The 19,021-nt window shown below is 43.3% G+C and overlaps 1 protein-coding gene across 1 annotated transcript; it reads left to right on the plus strand.

Moving 5' to 3' along the window:
- Window positions 1–1,633: 1,633 nt before the first annotated feature.
- Window positions 1,634–3,058, plus strand: neurog1 (neurogenin 1). Its single transcript, XM_063485021.1, has one exon. The coding sequence runs from the start codon at window positions 1,792–1,794 to the stop codon at window positions 2,377–2,379; it is 588 nt and encodes a 195-aa protein (XP_063341091.1). The 5' UTR covers window positions 1,634–1,791; the 3' UTR covers window positions 2,380–3,058.
- Window positions 3,059–19,021: the final 15,963 nt, after the last annotated feature.

Here is a 19,021-nt window from a genome sequence, read left to right on the forward strand (position 1 = left end):
CAGCCACAATGGAACAATTCACCTTATAATCGCTTTGATATATTATACATGCCTGAAGACTCTAAACATTGTGTAATTATTTATAAATGAGTGTCCCCCCCCTCCTCATGCAGAAGAAAGCAGCAGAAAGACTCTGCAGGTCTCTGCTTCTCCTCCGCTGGACTGCATACTGAATAAATGGAATAATTAATGGAAAATTGTATGCCTGTCTCATAAAGATGTCTTTAAAAAACACTTAAAGAAAATTGGTCTGTGTGCGCTCACGCTGGATGGGTTTACTGCTGCCTGAAGGGATGAAAAGACGGACAAAAAAGCCAGACTTCATAAGGTGAAACAGTTCAGCCGAAGCCCGACGTGTCAGATAAAAATGACCCAAAGATCGAGGTCATTTTTAACGCTTGTGTTCAGATGCTGGGGTTGTGGTTTACATTCTATTTATCTCTTACAGAAGCGTTCTAGCAGCTCTCTTAGTGATGTCTGCCGGTGAACTCTGGAGCACCTCAGGGCGCTGTTGTAGCTCCCGTTTTATTTTACATGCTGCCATTCAGAGTTTTAGAAACACCGAGGTCAGAAGTGCAAATGTTCCCATAGCAGAGCCCCCCATCAACCAAACTCTCTATTTTTTTTTAAGTGTTTAAGAAGAGAGATGATTTGATTGTATTTTGTGGAGTGTGATGCTAATGTAGTGTCTCTGTGTCATGCTCTGAGGCCATGTTTGTAATTCTGGTGGAGAGTGTAATTATTTTTGTTCACATACTTGGCTATTTTCTAGGTTTTTGGACACAAGGGTATATAATGATCTCTGGTGAAATTAAACAAACATGAGATACATTTTTTGGTTTTATCCAAAGTGACATTTATGCAGAAATCAGGTTTGATTTTTCACAATGTTCCAGTAAAGATAAAATATATATTCTGTGACGGGAAAGAAACTAGTTGTTAATCTTATGTTTAAAAGCTGTTGGTGGTCAGACTTTTATTGTGAAAGGCTTCATAGTTGCACGTCTGTCGGATTTAAAGGTGAACAGTAGTTTTTTGTATGGCTGCTGAGGTGCACAGAATGAACAGGTGCAAGTTAAACTTTGAGACGTGTTTCCTTCACTTTAAGGAAAAAAGCCGAACAGTGACGAAGACTTCCGGGTAGAAAGGACTAGTTTTCTTTGTTCGGATGAAGCTCCTTTCTCCTCCTGCTGCTGCTCCTCTTTCTGTGTTTGTGGAGCAGTAAGCAGAGGATGGATGGATGGATTCTCCGAAGCGTGTCTCAGCCCGGCGGGGTGGAGGAGGTGGAGGTCTCTCTGCCTCTGCTTTCTTCTTCCACCTTTTTTCATGTTTTTGGTTTAAACTCTCGTAGTGGGTTTGGTCCTTTCTGTCTCGCGGGGGGGGGGGGGCATTGCGTGTAGTTCGCGTGGACGGCCGCGCGCTCTGATTGGCTGGCCGTGATTACCGGCACGCTTCTCTGTGCGGGGCGGACAAACACCGCGGGCGTCATTATGTTAATGAGCTTCTCCCGCGGCACGGGGCAGACCTGCCGCAGCATTCATCCCCTCATCCTGCGCGCTGATGCCAGGCCGGGGGGGTCACAGGGGGGCGCGGGGGCAGGGGGCCGGTCATTGTCCTCCGCGCGCTATATAAGCGGGCTGAGGCCGGTCGTGTGCCAGGCTCACCGGCTCGCACGAGCTGATCCAGAGCAGAAAACACGCAGAGACACGCGCGCCTCTCCGAACTGCCACAGACTTCAGGTGAATTCCTCTCGCGTGGATCCCTCACGCCTCCTCTCCTCTCCCCGCAGTCATGGACTCGCTCTACTCCGACATCGACAGCAACAGCTGCGACTTCTTCCCGCACAGCGAAGACGAGGAGTCCAGCGGCCCGCGCTGCGCGTCCCCGCAGCCCGAGCAGCAGCAGAAGAAGCAGCGGCGTCGCGGCCGCGCGCGCAGCGACGCCACGGTGCAGGTGGTGAAGAAGAACCGGCGCCTGAAAGCCAACGACCGCGAGCGTAACCGCATGCACAACTTGAACGACGCGCTGGACGCGCTGCGCGGCGTGCTGCCCGCATTCCCGGACGAGACGAAGCTGACGAAAATCGAGACTCTGCGGTTCGCGCACAACTACATCTGGGCGCTGTCCGAGACCATCCGCATCGCGGACCTGCAGGCGGGCAAGGCCGGAGAGCCGCCTGTGCTGCTCAGCCCGTGCCTAGCCGAGGCCCCAAGCCCGGGCAGCGATGCCTGCTCCTGGAGCTCCAGCGGCTCCTCGTCCTCCTCCTCCCCGGCCTACTGCGCCTCCAGCCCGGGCAGCCCCGCCGCGCCCGAGGACTACAGCTACCTGCGGCAGGATGCGCTGTACGGCTTCCGCAGCTTCGTGCCGGGCATCTACTGATCCATGAGCCCGGAGGTCCCGCTGGAATAAGACTGAGAGCCGCTATTTGCCTTACTCACACCTCCTCCTCCTCACCATCGTCGTCGTGCCTCTACGGATGGACTGAAAATGAGAGGAACTGAATTTGATCTGTTTTTTATTATTAGTTTTGGGTTTTGTAAATTTCTCCAAAAACCTTTGCACTTTCCCCTCTCCCCCCTCTCTCCCCCACAGTCTGCGGGTTACAGTCAGTCTCAGTTTTTCTGTTTTCGTGTCCGAGGTGAAAAGTCAATTTTACAATTAGTAGAGTGATTCTGCAGAAAAGAGAGCGTGGAAATCGAGTTTCAACGCTCCCACAATAGACTGAAAGGAGCTGCCCGCATTCATTATGTATTCCACACACACACACACCCTCTCTCTGCTGTGTTTTTATTTATTCGACTCGTTTCGTTTTGTTACATGAAATTTGTATTTTGTACATAAAGAGATTTTATTCTATTTACTTGGAGCTTTGGTGCCACTTTTCTACTAAATAATAAAGTTATAACGTTTCTATAAAACTCGCCTCTGCCTGCTTCTCCTTGATCCCGAGCCTCAGTCTGCGCAGATATGCTGCAGTAATCTGAGTTTAATCCGGGTTTAACCGCCGTGCACGGGCGCAGACAATGGCTTCAGGGATCGTGCGTGAGTTTTATTTTTATTATAATGATAATTAATATTAATAAGATAACGGTTTGCTGAGAGCAGCAGGTGGAAGCACGTCACGGAGATCGTTTAAAGTTTGACTGTCATGTTAATGAGGCACAAATAAAAAGCGGTGGAAGATCATAAACAAGCAAACTGCAACTAAAGGATTTAATGTGATTTAATGAGCTTTACAGATGCACCAGCCTGTTGTTCTGCGCATGTGTACCAGCGATTAGAGAGCCAATTTCAAAATAAAACAATAAAATGAGACCTGGAAACGCTTCAGAATAAGAGTGTTTGTGAAATACAAAATTAAAATATAATGAAAGATATTATGGCAGAGGAGGGAGGTGTTTAATCTTCTTCCCCCTCTTCCTCCTCTGGGAGTCACAGCAGTCTTGTTGTCTCTGCACGTGTTGAGGATGGACAGACGATCAGGGAACACCCGAGGGAGGACACAGTGCTACCAACTGCAGAGGAGGAGAAAAGAGGAAGGAGAGAGGAGTATAGAGTGAGAATAATCCTCCTGTAGGAGTAATCTGACCGAGAGTCATACTGCAGGAGTCTTCTTCGTTGTTTCCTTCTTCTGTTACTTCTTATTCTTATTCTTTGTCTTCATCCTCTGACTTCTCCTCCTCCTATGTCACCTTCTCCTCCTTTTCTCCCTTCTCTCCCCTCTCATCTTCTACATTTCCCCCTTTTTTATTCACATCCTGCTCCTTCTCCTCTTCCTTCCATGTCTTTTTCACCTCCTCATTCTCCTCCTTCTTCCTCATCCATCCACCCTTTCATCTATTTGTTCTCCTTCTTTTCCTCTTCCTCGTCAATTCATCCTTCTCCTTTTCCACCTCACTCTTTCTTCTCCTCTTCCCCTTTCACTGTCCCCTCCTCCTCCTCCTCCTCTTCTTCCTCTTTTACTTTTTCTCCTTTACTTCTTCCCCTCCTCCTCATTTTTCCTTCAGATTAGCATCTTCCTCCTGACTCTTTCTCCTCATTTACGGTTCCTCCACCTCTCCTCATTTTCCTTTGAATTCTCCTCTTTGTCTTTCACTGCTTGTTTTCCTTTCTTTTTCTCCTCCTTCTGCTTCCTTTTCCTCTCCCCATCTTCCTCACACTTATCCTCCTTGTTGTCCTCTTTATTTTCCTATCATCATTCTCCTCTTTTGCCTTTTCCTCTCCATTCTCCTTCTCTTACTCCTGCTCCTTTACTTTTCTTCCTTTACCTCCTCTGGTCTAATTTTTTTTTCTTCTTCTCCTCACCCTCTCTCACCAACTCCTTGATTTCCTTTTCTTCCTTGCCCTCCTCCTTTCTCTGTACCAGCAGTTCTGTTAAATATTTTGTGGATTTGTTATAAATTTTATTTATTTATTTGTCACCGTAAACCTTGTTCCAAAGTTTTTCTCTCATGAGATTAGATTAAGTTACAGGCTGACTTTCATCTGCAGGTAAACACACTGTGATTCACACCCACACCCACAGAGATATCACAAAGCCTTCCAGTGCATACAGAGACATTTCTCAGTATCAATAATTTAATGATATAAAAACATATCTGATAAAAAAAAAAAAGTTAGAAAAAGCAGAAAGACCGGAAACATTAAAATTTATCCTGTTTCCGAGAGTTTCTGATCACAGACATCACAGGACCCCCATTATTTCCTCCCGGGAACGCGATGATTGCGCGCCCCCGATGCCGACCCGCTGTATTGTTGGTGTGCGCGGGGCCGTGCGCTAATTGAGCGGGATTAACCGCCGGCGGCCCGCGTGCACCTGCAGCCCCGTAATGAGGTCCAGTAAGTTTTAATTAGATTTCTATTGTGGCCGCTGAGGATGAAGCCAAATCTGTCAACTGCCTCAGCGGCCGAGCAGGAAGCTCATTGGCTGGAAAACACACGCGCCCTGCACGCACACCAGCCCCGGACCCAGCAGGATTTTTATTATTAAAGGGAGGCACTTAAACACACACACGCGCGCGCGCGCGCACAGATGACAGACTGACCTCCCTTTTGAAGGTTTTCATCTTGCTTCAGTTTAGGGGACGCCTGTAAATACTCCAATACCCATGATCCTCAGCAGCTGTCAGGTGTACCCAGCAGTTTAAGCAAGCAAGCAGGGGAGAACCACAGACTGTATATAAAAGATGGATGTAGCCACCGTGAAGTCATCCATTGGTTTCTTGAAGCCTCAATATTAGTGGGATAAAAAATATTACATCTCACTAAAACAGGCCACGCCCCTAATAATGCAAACCTTAAGCTTTAATGCAATTTAAACAGTTGAGATATTTTTTTCCTCCTTACAGAAGTTATGAAGGCTTAAATTATCTATAAGAGACCAAACAGTTTGTGTATCAACTTTAAATATATTTATTTCTGCTGTAAAGTTTTTACATGGGAGTCTACGGAGACTGACTCACTGCTGGAGCCTCTGGTGGACGTTGGAGGAACTGCAGCTTCACAGCTTTCAGGTTGGCTTCACCTGGTTGAAGCTTGTGTGTTTCTGAAATATGTTTTAATAAACAACTTAAATAACAAATTCTGATCACCCAGACATATGCAGACCTGGTTATATTTGAGAGACATAAGCTTTAAAAAGCTCACCCCCACATAAAAAAATAAACGGTTTAAAAAAAAAAATCCAAAACTTTTAATTTCTTGGGTCTTGTGTCGTTTCAGGGCTGCTGTGATGTGACATTATTTTATGATCAGTAAAAAAATATACAATATAAAACTCTAAAAGTACATACTGGGTTTCACTCTTCATTCTCTGTTCATGTGCTTTTTCAAAAACGTTGTGTTATACTTACAACCCATGGGATCGTGATGTCCCACACACCAAACATTTCTAAACTTCAAGAAGAATCACTCAGATTTCAGTGGGCACATGAAGCGTGGGATCAGGACTTTTCACACTCCAAAGTTATACAGAGGACAGGAGGTGAGGTGGTGTGATGCCTCACAGCAGAAAGGTCCTGGTTTAGAATCCACAGGTGGGCTTTCAGTGTGGAGTTTGAATATTCTTTCCAACTTCCTCCCAAAGTCCAGTGACATGAACATCAGTCTAACTGGTGACTCTAAACTGGCCGTAGCTGTGAACGTCTGTTTTTGGGAACTGAAGCAAAGTTTGGCTAATGACATCAGACTTAATAAGCTGATAGGCCAGATTTGGGGTAGGGGGACATCAGGCCTTCAGTCGAATGGGGGGGTGGGTGGGATCCTGAAGGAGGACAGCAGGAAACAGGAGCTGAGCTTCTAAAGCATTCTTCCTTTCTTTTTAACTCAACGCTTCCCTCCCTTAAGAGGATTTAGCTGAAAGTCGCACCCAGCGGAGGCAAATCTTAGTTTCTGTAACTGAACTCAGCAGTTTTTTGTTACTTTATGTTTCAGTTTTTGAAAGATGGTTTAGCAAAATAAAACGGAAGATTAAAACCCTGCAGGCCTCGTTATTAGTAACTACACTGAAATGCGGTGCTCAGGAGCCCATTCACTGTTACTGAAGCACACTGTGGGCCCAGAGTGGATTGGGTTTGCTGGATTGTTTTGAAATGTATCTCAAAAACAAGAAAAAATATTCAGATATTAAGACAAGATTAGTTTTCTGTCTATTAACTACTAACACCACTGATGAGATTTGTATTTAATACAACAACCTGCAAGTTCTGCAAGTTTATTCAGTTGGTTATTTACCTGGAGTTACTACTAGTCCAAAACTACACTAGTCAAACACTTTTATTTTGAAAGGCAGGGAAGGAAGATGCCTTTTTCCCACATGTGTTGCACAGTCTAAGTTCTGTCCATGGAAGGTTTTTGTGACATTTTGTGAGACTGTAGCTCTGCAAGGATACGCCAAAATTAAGCCAACAGAGACGCACCAAAAGCTGCATTTCTGCTAACATCCACTAGAGGCACTAGGAGTGAGTCAGGCCCCATAGACCCCCAAGAAATAAACATGTTTATAAACAGCCTGATACAAAACAATTTCATCCAAGTATGGTCACTTCTGGTGCTGATGTTGATGTTTTAAAAAAAATCTACAAAAAAAAAAAAGGTGACATCACAGTGGATGTGTTCATCTTTTTGTACTGTCTGTAATTTATACTGGACTTCAGGGTTCTACTTCCTGTCGGTACTGTCTCAGGTTGTGGTCTCAGCTTTATGGCTTTATCACCTCATTTAATATTGATCAGGACAAGATGAAGGAGACAGAAGGCTGCCGCCCACCAGCAATCCTTGCACTGTGTGTGTGCGTGTGTGTGTGTTAAAACAAGGAGGAGAGACAACTTTATTGATTAGAGCATATGATGAATACAGTGATGCACTCAGAGCTGGGGGCTCAGCTGGGCTGGCCTGCAGGGCGCTGGCCCGCCTGCCCCCCTGCTCTCCATCTTTAACTGGTCGCCCTGCAAGTTGAAATTGTGACGGTGGAGGTGCAGGAGTCAAACTACATTGAACACACATGGGACGGTGAAATGTCCCTTTACAAAAGACAAACATAACTTTGGCTTTCCTGTAAATCTCTCAGTGGAGCGTGGACTTGAGATAAAACCATAATCTCTGAATAAAGTTGTGTTATTTTGGATATTTAGTTTTAAAAACTATTGTTTGATTCCGGCTTATTTTTAAAATACATGGAATGAAAATTCTATTGATGCTGATCATTGGGTCGTTGTAGGGAGATTGTATGAAAGAGAAGCATCCACTGCTGGGAGCCGGGTGGTCCCTCGTGTGGACTCGTACCATAACTTCCAGTTCACTCTGACCTGCATTAAGAAGTGAAACTGTGGATTTGACAGAAGCCTCTTTGATTTGTGCAGGTTTGGTGCAGGACTGTTCTGATCGCCTTGTTGTCACCCCGAGGCGACAGCAGACACACAGCACTGATCCCAGGTCAGCCTATGCAGCCACCTCAAGGTCACAGTGTCACCTTTAGACAGTGACCTTCGACCTCTGGCTTTCAGCAATCTGCCCGTCAAATGTAGGAGCGCAGAGAGGTGGAGGAGCTGTTGAGAACATCAGAGATGAAGAGAGAAGGAGTCTCAGAAATGTTTCCTCCTTTAAGATGTTTTCCATTATTTAGATGGAAATACAAAACACACACACACACACACACACACACACACACACACACACACACACACACACACACACACACACACACACACACAAAACACAAAAAAAATAAATGGGCCTCTTTAACTGGTCACATCTTTGTCACAAGTGACTAACAGTTAAACTAAAAAACAACCAAAACAAACAGGAAAAGAGTGGTGGGTTAAATTAAGAGGTGATAAAGCCCTGCTTGACTGGTTATTGTTAATTATAAAGGAAAATATTTTTAAATTAAGAGAATAAAATATTGATGATAAAAGATTATTATTCAGTCTGATTATCAATAAAAGACAAAGAGTTTAATCATATGTTACCCACAGTTTATGGTTCTGACTCTTAAACATCACCTGTTATAAGTGGAACAGCCTCATCTCTTTCAGCCTATAGTTGAAGATTCAGCTTAGCCCTCTGTGAAGTAAAGCGAACAAACTGTACATTTAAAATCTCACAGCATGCACTAAATACTCAGTATTTGTACTATCATCCAGCATGCAGTACTTTTAAGTAAAGATGTGTACTCCTGAGAACTCTCTGAGGTTGCTGCAGTAATCTAAGCTTGTCTGAGATGAACCAAGTGATAATTAACGATGAATTTAAAGAGTCTAGTCTGCAACCTCAGTTCAATTCAACTTTATTTATATAGCTCCAAATCACAACAACAGTCGCCTCAAGGGGCTTCTTATTGTAATGTAGACCCTACAATAATACAACAGAAAAATTCCCAACAATCATATGAGTATGAGCAAGCACTTGGCGATAGTGGGAAGGAAAAACTCCCTTTTAACAGGAAGAAACCTCTGGCAGAACCAGGCTCAGGGGCGCCCATCTGTCATGATCGTTGTGCTGTCCTGTCCTGTCGTCATCCATGATTGAGTGGATGAGGACAGGACAAAAGACACACTGTGTCTAGCCAGAGATTAAGAATAAGTAATAAATAAGGCAGAGCGGTGTACAAACACATAGTGAGTGAAGAAGAAATACTCAGTGCATCATGGGAATCCCCCAGCAGCCTATACTATTGTAGTATAACTAAGGGAGGATTGAAGGTCACCTGATCCAGCCCTAACTATATGCTTTAGCAAAAAGGAAAGTTTTAAGCCTAATTTTAAAACTAGAGCTAGTGTCTGTCTCCCGAATCCAAACTGGAAGCTGGTTCCACAGAAGAGGGGCCTGAAACCCGAAAGCTCTGCCTCCCATTCTACTTTTAAATACTCTAGAAACAAGTAAGCCTACAGTCTGAGAGCAAAGAGCTCTAATGGGTGATACTATAAGGCCGATAAGATGGGCCCTGATGAGAGGTCTCCTGACTCATGAGGTGTGAGGTAACGACTTGTTATGGGGCTTATGTTCTCTTTTCATCTCAACAACTGTCTGTTATTTACCTGTTTACCTGTCACCTGGCCCCTCCCAGTTCCCCCCCTGCGGTGACAGTCTGTCAAACAGACCGCCATACTTAGAGGACCAATTAGACTCAGCTTAAGCTTCTGTTTTATCAACAAATCATTATCCAGCAGCAGGACGGCCGTCGGCACGCCTGCCAGACACGAGAGCTTCACCAGCAGTAAAAATCCTTCTGCTGCCGTGTCATGCTTAAAGATGAAAACAGGCAGAGAAAAATCTGTCCAACACAAGTCCCATCTCTGCCTCAGAGATCATATCATTATTCATAGATGAATATATGAGCCAGACTCACTGAATCACTGGTCTTCATGGGTCCAGGTCTGGACAAAGAGGGAACACAGTTCAAACTCTATTTATACAATACCTTTCAAACAGGACTAATGCACAAGAGCATGGGTTCACATAGAAATAAGTAAACCGGAAAGCTGTGTAAAAAAGAAAGTTTTTCAAAAATACACGAGAGAGGGTGTAACCGAAAATCCACCTCCAGGTCTGAAATGTGAAGTCGCCACAGCAGAGCCTTAAATCTGCATTCTCTTTGATGACCAGCAGGGGGCGACACCTGTAGTTCCCTAAATACTTTAGTTGTTCTGAAGTCTATTGGAAATTGGCCCCTGGCTCTCATGTTCTGTGAAAGTAAACAGTAGCCTGATCATCAGCTTTAGGCTATACTAAACATCATAAGTGTCAGAAAGGAGGATGATGCTGATTGGACAAAGACGTGTGATTTAAAAGTCCTCAGCCAATGATAGTGATAATAAGAAAAACATAAACTTAGCTGATACAAGCAGCTGAAATGAGTTTCTTACAGAAGAGGATTAGAGCCACTAGGAAAAAAAAGGGTTCGTCTTTTTTTTTTTTTTTTTAGAATTCTAACTTTAATCTCAGAATAATCCTCCTCCCTACTTTCCTCTGTAGAGCGGCTGGACCTTTGACATATGGTTGTGATGTCAGGTGTGGGGGAAAAGGAGAGAGGATCCAAATGCAGTGCTCGCAGCTCGGTTTGGAACGGAGCACAGATTTATTATAGAGACTGAACTTAACATGAATGATTGGAATTAAACAGGAAACACACACAAGGAGTTGACGGCGAGGAGGCAAGGAACTGAGAGAAACTGAAATAGACTGGATAATGAAGAGGATCGGAAACAGATGAGAACACAGCTGGGATAAATCTAACTAATGGAACAGAGGAAGTGGAACTAAACATAACGCACACAGAAAAAAGGTTATCACAATAAAGAAGGATAAATACTAGACAATGAGGAAAAAGTCCAAAACTGAAAAAACGTTGTGTCAACAACCCAGGTACAACGGTGAGGGAGATTATTTGGGATTATTCCAGTGTCCAGAGTTACAGCAGTGACAGAGGACATGACAGTTTAAACCGACACCTAATCAGCGAGTGAAAGTGATGGCAAACAGTGAGGCCCGCTTAAACTCATCCATGGAAAATTTACATTACATTGCATCAACTCTGCATGCGTCCCAGGTGGCAGAGTTTAACGAAGTAACAAAGAAACGGGATTGCCCGATTGGCTGTTGAATCTCCACGTGTCTCCGTCTGCATCTGCTATGGAGTATAATTTCACTCCTCCAAAACTCCTCTCTGTGGTTTTGGGGATATGAGAGCTAACGTTTTCTTTATTTAGCGTATTACAAACACATTTAACCGAAATTGACAATCACTAATCACAAAAAGCAGACAGAAACATGCATTCAGATATTAGACAGGTCCATATCTTTGAGAAAATCCATAAATGGTTTCTAAAAGTTTCTTTTTCCGTGTCAACCACTCCGTTCGTTATTACTGTTTTTATATTTTTCCAACTTTATGCTCAATAAACATGAAACAATAATTTTGTGTGAAATTCAGATAAAATACATAAAATCAAGTGTTTATTTATTCAAACCATTAATCAATAAGGAAAATGGACTCTGCACATAATACATTGTATTTATGTAACAAAACTACATGGATAATTTACATGTGATTTATATGTAAATTAGTTAAAATAATAATTTTATCATTGCAGTCTCTGCATCCTCCCAAACATCTAAATGTTTCATTTTCAAATCTTCCTTCCATGCAAATAATTTATGTTTCAAATTTTCCACCGAAAATTTAAAGGGCAGATTTAAGAAGATTTAAAAAGTGATACCTCATGTGTATTTTTAGTGAATAGAAGTAAGGAAATTGGGCTATAACTTAGTAACTGATTACTTTTAGATTCTTGTTTGGTTCTGATCTGGCTCTGATCAGGCTTTTCTGCTTCTTCTCGAAGCTGAAGTCTGAGTTTCTCTTTCACTGATCTCTCAGAGAGACAACAGTTTGGTTAATGAGCGCCTGCTCCTCAGCAGCACGCTCCCATTCAGCTCATTGTAAATTCCTCCACATTGTTCTCAATTTGTTGGCCCACTTTATGCTCTTTGTGTGACAGGACTAAAGTTCTCTCCGGTGTCCTCCTCCGACACTTTTTACGGTGGAGTTCACCTCCTCCTCCTTCTCCTCAATGCCCTCAAATGCTGGAGGAAGAATTCCTGCAGTCAAAGCCTCACAGACTCCACTCTCCTTCTCTTCCTTGTCCTGATTTCTCTGGAGTTTGATCAGATACTGGTCATCTGTAACGATGCAGGTGAGTCCTTTCACGCAAAAGCACTGCAAAAGGTTTCCATCTCACCCCAAACTCATTCAGAATGAGACGATTGTTTTTTAAAAAAAAAGTACAATAACTTTAGTTTATTTCATAAAAAAATCTAAATTTTACCAGAGTTACAGTCCCTGGAAGAAACTGGCCCTTCAGAATTTCTGAGCCCTCATAACTTTATAAGTACAATACAATACAATACAATACAATACAACTTTATTTATAGAGCACATTTAAAAACCAATGGTATAGCAAAGTGCTTAACAAAAAAGACAGAAAATAGAACATAAATATTATAAGACCATGACAAAGCACCAAATATGCTAACAGGTCAATGTCACTAATACACAGGAATAGCATGAAATGCATATCAAAAAAAAAACATAGTAAAAGCACAAGGCCATAAAAGATATGTATAAAAGAGAAATAGAGTAAGTCTAGAAATCAGATACAGGCATTAACTAAGAGGAAAGGCAAGGTTAAATAAATAGGATTTTAACCGTGATTTAAATGATGGGATAGAATCAAACGCGCGGATAGCAATAGGAAGGTTATTCCACAAATCAGGTGTAGCCACGGTCACCTCTAGACTTCAGAGCAGAAGTCTATTCAGCCTACCCCAGGGGTGTCGAGCTCCAGGCCTTGAGGGCCGGTGTCCTGCAGGTTTTAGATATCACCCTGTTTCAACACACCTGAATCAAATGATTAGTTCATTACCAGGCTTCTGGAGAACTTCAAGACATGTTGAGGAGGTAATTTAGCCATTTGAATCAGCTGTGTTGGATTAAGGACACATCTAAAACGTGCAGGACACCGGCCCTCGAAGTCTGGAGTTCGACACCTGTGGCCTACCCAAACGTGCATCTTGATCCCAAATCAAACTTCTTTTCTTGTGACTCAGTGTAAAGCTTGAAACCTCTAAAACTACTTACTGCTTGTGTTAAATCTGTTAGACTTTCACTGCTTTACATAAACATTTAAGGCAGGGGTCTCCAACTCCAGACCTCAAAGGCCGGTGTCCTGCAGGTTTGAGATGTGTCCTTGATCCAACACAGCTGATTTAAATGGCTAAATTACCTCCTTAACATGTCTTGAAGTTCTCCAGAGGCCTGGTAATGAACTAATCATTTGAATCAGGTGTGATGACCCAGGGTGAGATCCAAAACCTGCAGGACACTGTCCCTCAAGGCCTGGAGTTCCCCACCCCTGGTTTAAGGTGACTGTGTGTGTTTTAATCCTGCCTTTAAATGTGTGTTTAACATTTAGTTGTTATTCGTAAGTCGGACTGCATTGGGTGAGCAGCCTAACATCAAAATAAAATGATCTAATAACCACTTAATAACTTTGGATGTAATCACGATGATGTCAGCCACTGCTTTCTGTGCTCTTGCTACATCCATAAACTATTCACTGAATTAATATTTCACTCAACAAAAATGGAGCCTGGGCTACTTCTGTTAGTCCAATTGAGCGCACGGGACCCGCAGGTTTACTCAGATAATTCCCATTAAAAATGCTCAAATGGCTCCAACATCACAAACAGGGTCCACAGGTCCAGTTCAGGGACTCTGGACAGCGAGCCGCTACAGCCACCTGTGTCACCATCCACCTGTCAGTCAAAGAGGCCACTCTCCGAATAATTTAATCATGTGAGGTATAAAACAAATCACCACCTGTACAGGTGTTTTGAAGGATTTAATGATCTGAAGAGACCAAAACAGTTTTATGCTTTAAAGTTTTAACATGGGACACTGTCAGCACAGGCTCACTGCTGGAGCCTCTGCTGGACATTGAAGAACTGCATGTTTTGGTGCCTCAGTGTTGGCTTCACTTTTCAGACCTGGAGGTTGACTATTGATCTGTGCTTGTGTGAAACGTTGTTTTTATCAAAATGGATCATGTTGAAACCAGAGTGAGCAGAGCGTGGAAGGAGAAAGCTCAAACGCTCCATCAGCCACTCAAGGAAGAAGCTGCAGAGCATTGTTGGGAGACAACAGAGGAGGAGGAAGAGGAAGAGTTCGGCTTTTGTTTGTGGAGTTTCTGTGAGCACAGAGAACTTTCAGAAAATGACAGGACTTCACTTCCACTTGGTTTCTCTTGACTTCCTCTATTCAGACGGTCGGCCTCCACCCTGAGGCTGCTCCGCCCTCCATTCACTCACCTGTCCGTCTGCAGCCCAGGAAGTGCACCAATCACCACCCTGTAACGGCACACACACACACACACACACACACACACACACACACACTGAGCTTTTACTGTGCATGTGTGGGGCCTTTTACATGATGAGTTCATGTTACAGAGAGAACTTCATTTCATTTATGCAGATTAAGTGATCAGCAAATTACACCTGAATCTCATTTTAATAAACGGGTATATTTAAAATAAAGAGCCATGTTAAAACGAGGAATATTTGCTTTTTCTGTTATCGGCTAACAGGAAAGTCTCTGAGATCCACATTTTTAAAGAAAAAAATAATACAAAAATGTCTCTTTCACTGCGTTTGGTTGAGTTTTACGGAAAAATGCAAAAACTCAACGACAAACAAACCAAACAGAGCTCAGGATCATCCAGAGCAGGCAGCAGGTGAGCTGAATCCACCTGATCACCTCACTCCACCTTTCAGCAGGTGAAGCAGTGAAAAGGCTTGACTCTTCTTGGATTTTGGGGACCTGGAGTGCACCTCAGCAGAAATATCTGAGATATGCAGCAGCTGCTGTGTTTTGAGTGAGTGAAGATTAAATGAAGACACAGACAGGCGGGACTGCTGTGTGACAGCTGGAAACCAAAACTAGATGGCAAAGTAATAAACTGAAGTCAAATTAAAAGCCAGACTTCTCAGAAAACTAACACACACACACACACACACACACACACACACACACACACACACACACACACACACACACACACACGTTGTACTTAAAATACTGACTAAAAAAAAAGCAAAAGAAATGTCTTTAGCCTTTGTTAATGAACACACTGCCAGTGTTGGGAAGGTTACTTTTAAAACGTACTCCACTACAGATTACTGAATACATGCCCCAAAATGTATTTTGTAACGTATTCCGTTACGTTACTCAATGAGAGTAACGTATTCTGAATACTTTGGATTACTTAATATATTATCATGCTTTTTACAACTACATGAATGTACTATTGCTGTGATTTATTACTATTACTGAAGGTCCGCGGCTCCGAACCGTAGTAAAGGGAGCTCTGGCTAATACGTCGGGTTCATGTCGGGCTCGTAGCCGAAAACTAGCTTTACTTTGTTGTCTGGGTCAACTTTGCTAGCGAGAGACAGAGAGAGGCGTTGAAAGGCTGCTCCAACGGAACTAATTGTTTCGGAGGAAAACACGAGTACAGTGTACAGTCGAGTCTTAATAGCTTACTTACAACTGGGCTCGTCAGGCACTCTTCTTGGCTGCAGTGATTATTATTATATTTACATGCTTCCAGCTCCCGTTTCTGCTCGATGACAACTCTACTTTTCCACTCTCCTTTTTCTCCCTCCTCGCGCTCACAGACACATAAGGGGTATGGCAGTCCATTCTCCCTGCAGCACGGACTACACTGCCCATGAGGCTACATTCTTTAGGGCCATGCGTGTAGCATTCGGCCTATTAGCTTAGCACAACAACAACAACAACAAAAAGGGCTCTCTCACCCAGGAAACAGACATTGGCAGAGAGCGTGCGTCACCCTGTAACCATGGCAACCGTAACGCTGCGCCTGGAACGACTGAGCTCAAAACAGCTTTACTGCTGAACTTGTAAGAAACACATGAACTGAATAGAAACAAGGAAGTGCACGAAGCAGACACTCAGAAATACTAACCACAGGAAACCTCGCCACAGCTTCAGGGAAATCACAACAAGGACACTAAGGCTTAAATACACACATGAAGTAATCAGGGAGAGAGAACACACCAAAGGAGCTAGATTAGAGAAACGAGACAGAGGAAGCAGAACTGAACACAACACACACGGGATGAGAGACTTTCAAAATAAGACAGGAACCCGACAGACGGAAACCCAGGCACACAAAGTAGATGCAGAACACAGACATGTGACCAACAGGAAGACGAGACTAGAACAGACATGACATGAAAGGACAACTAACATGATGAAATAAGAAATCACTAACTATAAATAAAATCAGCTCCATAGAAAGTAATACTCACTTAAGTAATACTGCTTTCCGAGGAAATTAATCATACGCCAAGAACAAACTCAAAATACTGGGTCAGTGGCCCAGGACCGTGATAGTTACGATCATTATACATCCTCTGAACTGAACATGTTCTGAGAAATACACCCTGTAACGTAAGAATTAAAAAGACTATAATTTCTGTGAAAACTAAAACTAAAATATGAAAAACCACCTTGGAAACTTAGTGACACTAAAGTGATTTGAAAACAAAGCTTAAAAAAAAGAAGAAAAAAACTTAAGGTCCATTTTTTAAGTATCATCATAATCTACTGGCAGAAAAAGGCATTTTAATGCATGAAAAATCATGTTCAATAAAAGACAGAGGGAGGAATGAAGGAACAAAGAAAGGAAGGATCTGAAGGTTTGAGGTGAAAAAGGAAACTGAAAGAAGAAGAGGAGGCGCGCTGGCCTGAGGCAGAAAGCTCTCCTTGCTGACCTCCGCGATGTAAAGATATGTTGTCTTCATTTGTAAAGGAAACACACACACACACAGCCTCGCGGTTCAACACACACTTATACAGATGCTTGTTCACGCCATCGCACATTCAGTGAGCCGTGCTGGCTCACAGAGGAACGCACAGTTTGTTTCACTGAAGCTTTATTGAAATCTTCATACAGACATACAGTGGGATCTGCCTCCTGTCAGAGCACTCCTGACCTGATGGAAACCAAACCAGAGAAGAAGAAGACGTTCTTTTTTTATATACCATCTGGTGGCTGTAGCCCATGACTCAGTAGGCACTATAACCGTAAAGCCTAATTAAAGTCTCACCAAGTTTATTGGTTCATATTTCAGAGTATGTGGGGACACACTGAGGTGTGTTACTGCTGTTTTCATGATCGGAAACGAGTTTGAGGCGTCTGATCATCTCTTCAGCGCTGAGGGTCGGAGGTGAGCGGGTCGACAGGTAGAAGTGGCCGATGAAGGGCTCTCAGAGAGGAGTGAAGAGAGCGCTAATTATCTCTGAGTGGAGACACGCAGGAAGGCTGAGTGCAGCTGAGAGGACACACACACATTCTGCTCTGGGGCATGTCGCGGGGGTAATTGGCGGTGGTGGAGGGGCAGTCAGTTTCCCTTTAAAAGCCCACAGAGGCAGAACAGAGTCACAGGAAAGTGTCAATCAAGAGATCAAGCAGCATGAACACACACACACACACACACACACACACACACACACACACACACCACCTTATGAGGTGCACTGATTTAAACTTCATCCAGTGGGGAGAGGACTTTGTTTCTACCTCACCTGCAGTTTTTTTTTTTTTAAAAAGATGAATATTTTTAAATTAAAAACATACAAAGAGCGTTTAACCTCTGTGCCATGACAGGACTCCATTAGGATGCTCCAGATTCCTGGGAATCTGGGAAAGAAATCGGACGCAGACTCTAAACACTGACATTTAGATTAAAAAAAAAGTCTCTATTGTAGGGTTGTTGTAATTTAAATACCACAGTGTGTGAATGTGTGTGTGAATGGGTGGATGACTGGATGTGTAAAGCGCTTTGGGGTCCTTAGGGACTAGTAAAGCGCTATACAAATAGAGGCCATTTACCATTTACCATTTACAAACAATCTTTCAAACTATGTATGGCCATTTATGTTTTCTCCTCCTCTTCATCTTCCTCCTCACCTAAACTGAAGTCAGGCCTCTGACATAAGAAAACGTGCATAAACAAGATAATTTATTCCCGATACTGTCGCAGTTACTACTGTAAGCAGATCAGACACATCTGACCTGCCTCTTGCAGAGTGAACAGACGTGGATGCTTCATAGTGGAGGTACATTTTTTTCATATTTCAGTCCAGAGCAAATTCACTGAGTGTCCATCAAGGCAGTGGGAGGGATCTCACTGTGGATGCCTTTATTGATATGTACTGAGGTGCTAAAACCCTCTATTAAGCATCCAGAGCAGGTCGTGAAAAGTCGTCTTCATGGGGGAAAGAGTTTTAACACATTTTTTTTTAAATTCCAGATTTACCATTAAGTTCTCATGTCAAAGGAGCTTGGAAAGAAAAGCGTCTGGACTTAACCTCTGTGCCATGACAGGACTCCGAGAAGCTTCTTCAGTTCTGAACTGAAGAAGCTTCTCGGATGAGAGGTGAAATGTCTTCAAGCAACTTAAAGAAGTCCAGACGCTTTTCTTTGCAAGCTCCTTTGACTACGATGACCTGGATGACTGAGAACCTTCACAGACACATTAAGTTCTCATGTTTTTCAAATAGTAAACTATAGTAGAAACTTACCTGCCAGCTGCAGGTGCTGTGGAGTACAGAGGGATAAAGTGCACTGTCACCTGGTGCGTGTGGACACAAGCTGTGAAGCAAGCTGTTCATTAACCGAAGTCTTTATCATTGAACAGCACTGGCTAACGTTAGCTTAAAAATGGAGTCCACTGATCACGAATATCACCAAACTCCACATGAGGACAAAAACACTGACGTGGCTTCACAGAGGGGTTGCACAGAGACGACTTTAACGAGGAACCTCAGAGATGTGAGTGATGTCGCTCCCGAGTTCACCTCGTTTCAGCGGTGCATTTGGAAAGAAGGAAACCAGACTTAGTTTAAGACTTTGGTTCATTGCTCAGCAAGTTAGAG

The sequence above is a fragment of the Pelmatolapia mariae genome, linkage group LG2 (assembly GCF_036321145.2).
Source record: "Pelmatolapia mariae isolate MD_Pm_ZW linkage group LG2, Pm_UMD_F_2, whole genome shotgun sequence".
In the NCBI taxonomy this organism is placed as follows: Eukaryota; Metazoa; Chordata; class Actinopteri; order Cichliformes; family Cichlidae; genus Pelmatolapia; species Pelmatolapia mariae.

Coding starts and splice junctions, on each gene's coding strand:
- neurog1 (XM_063485021.1), top strand. CDS start 1,792: ATGGACTCGCTCTACTCCGACATCGACAGCAACAGCTGCGACTTCTTC.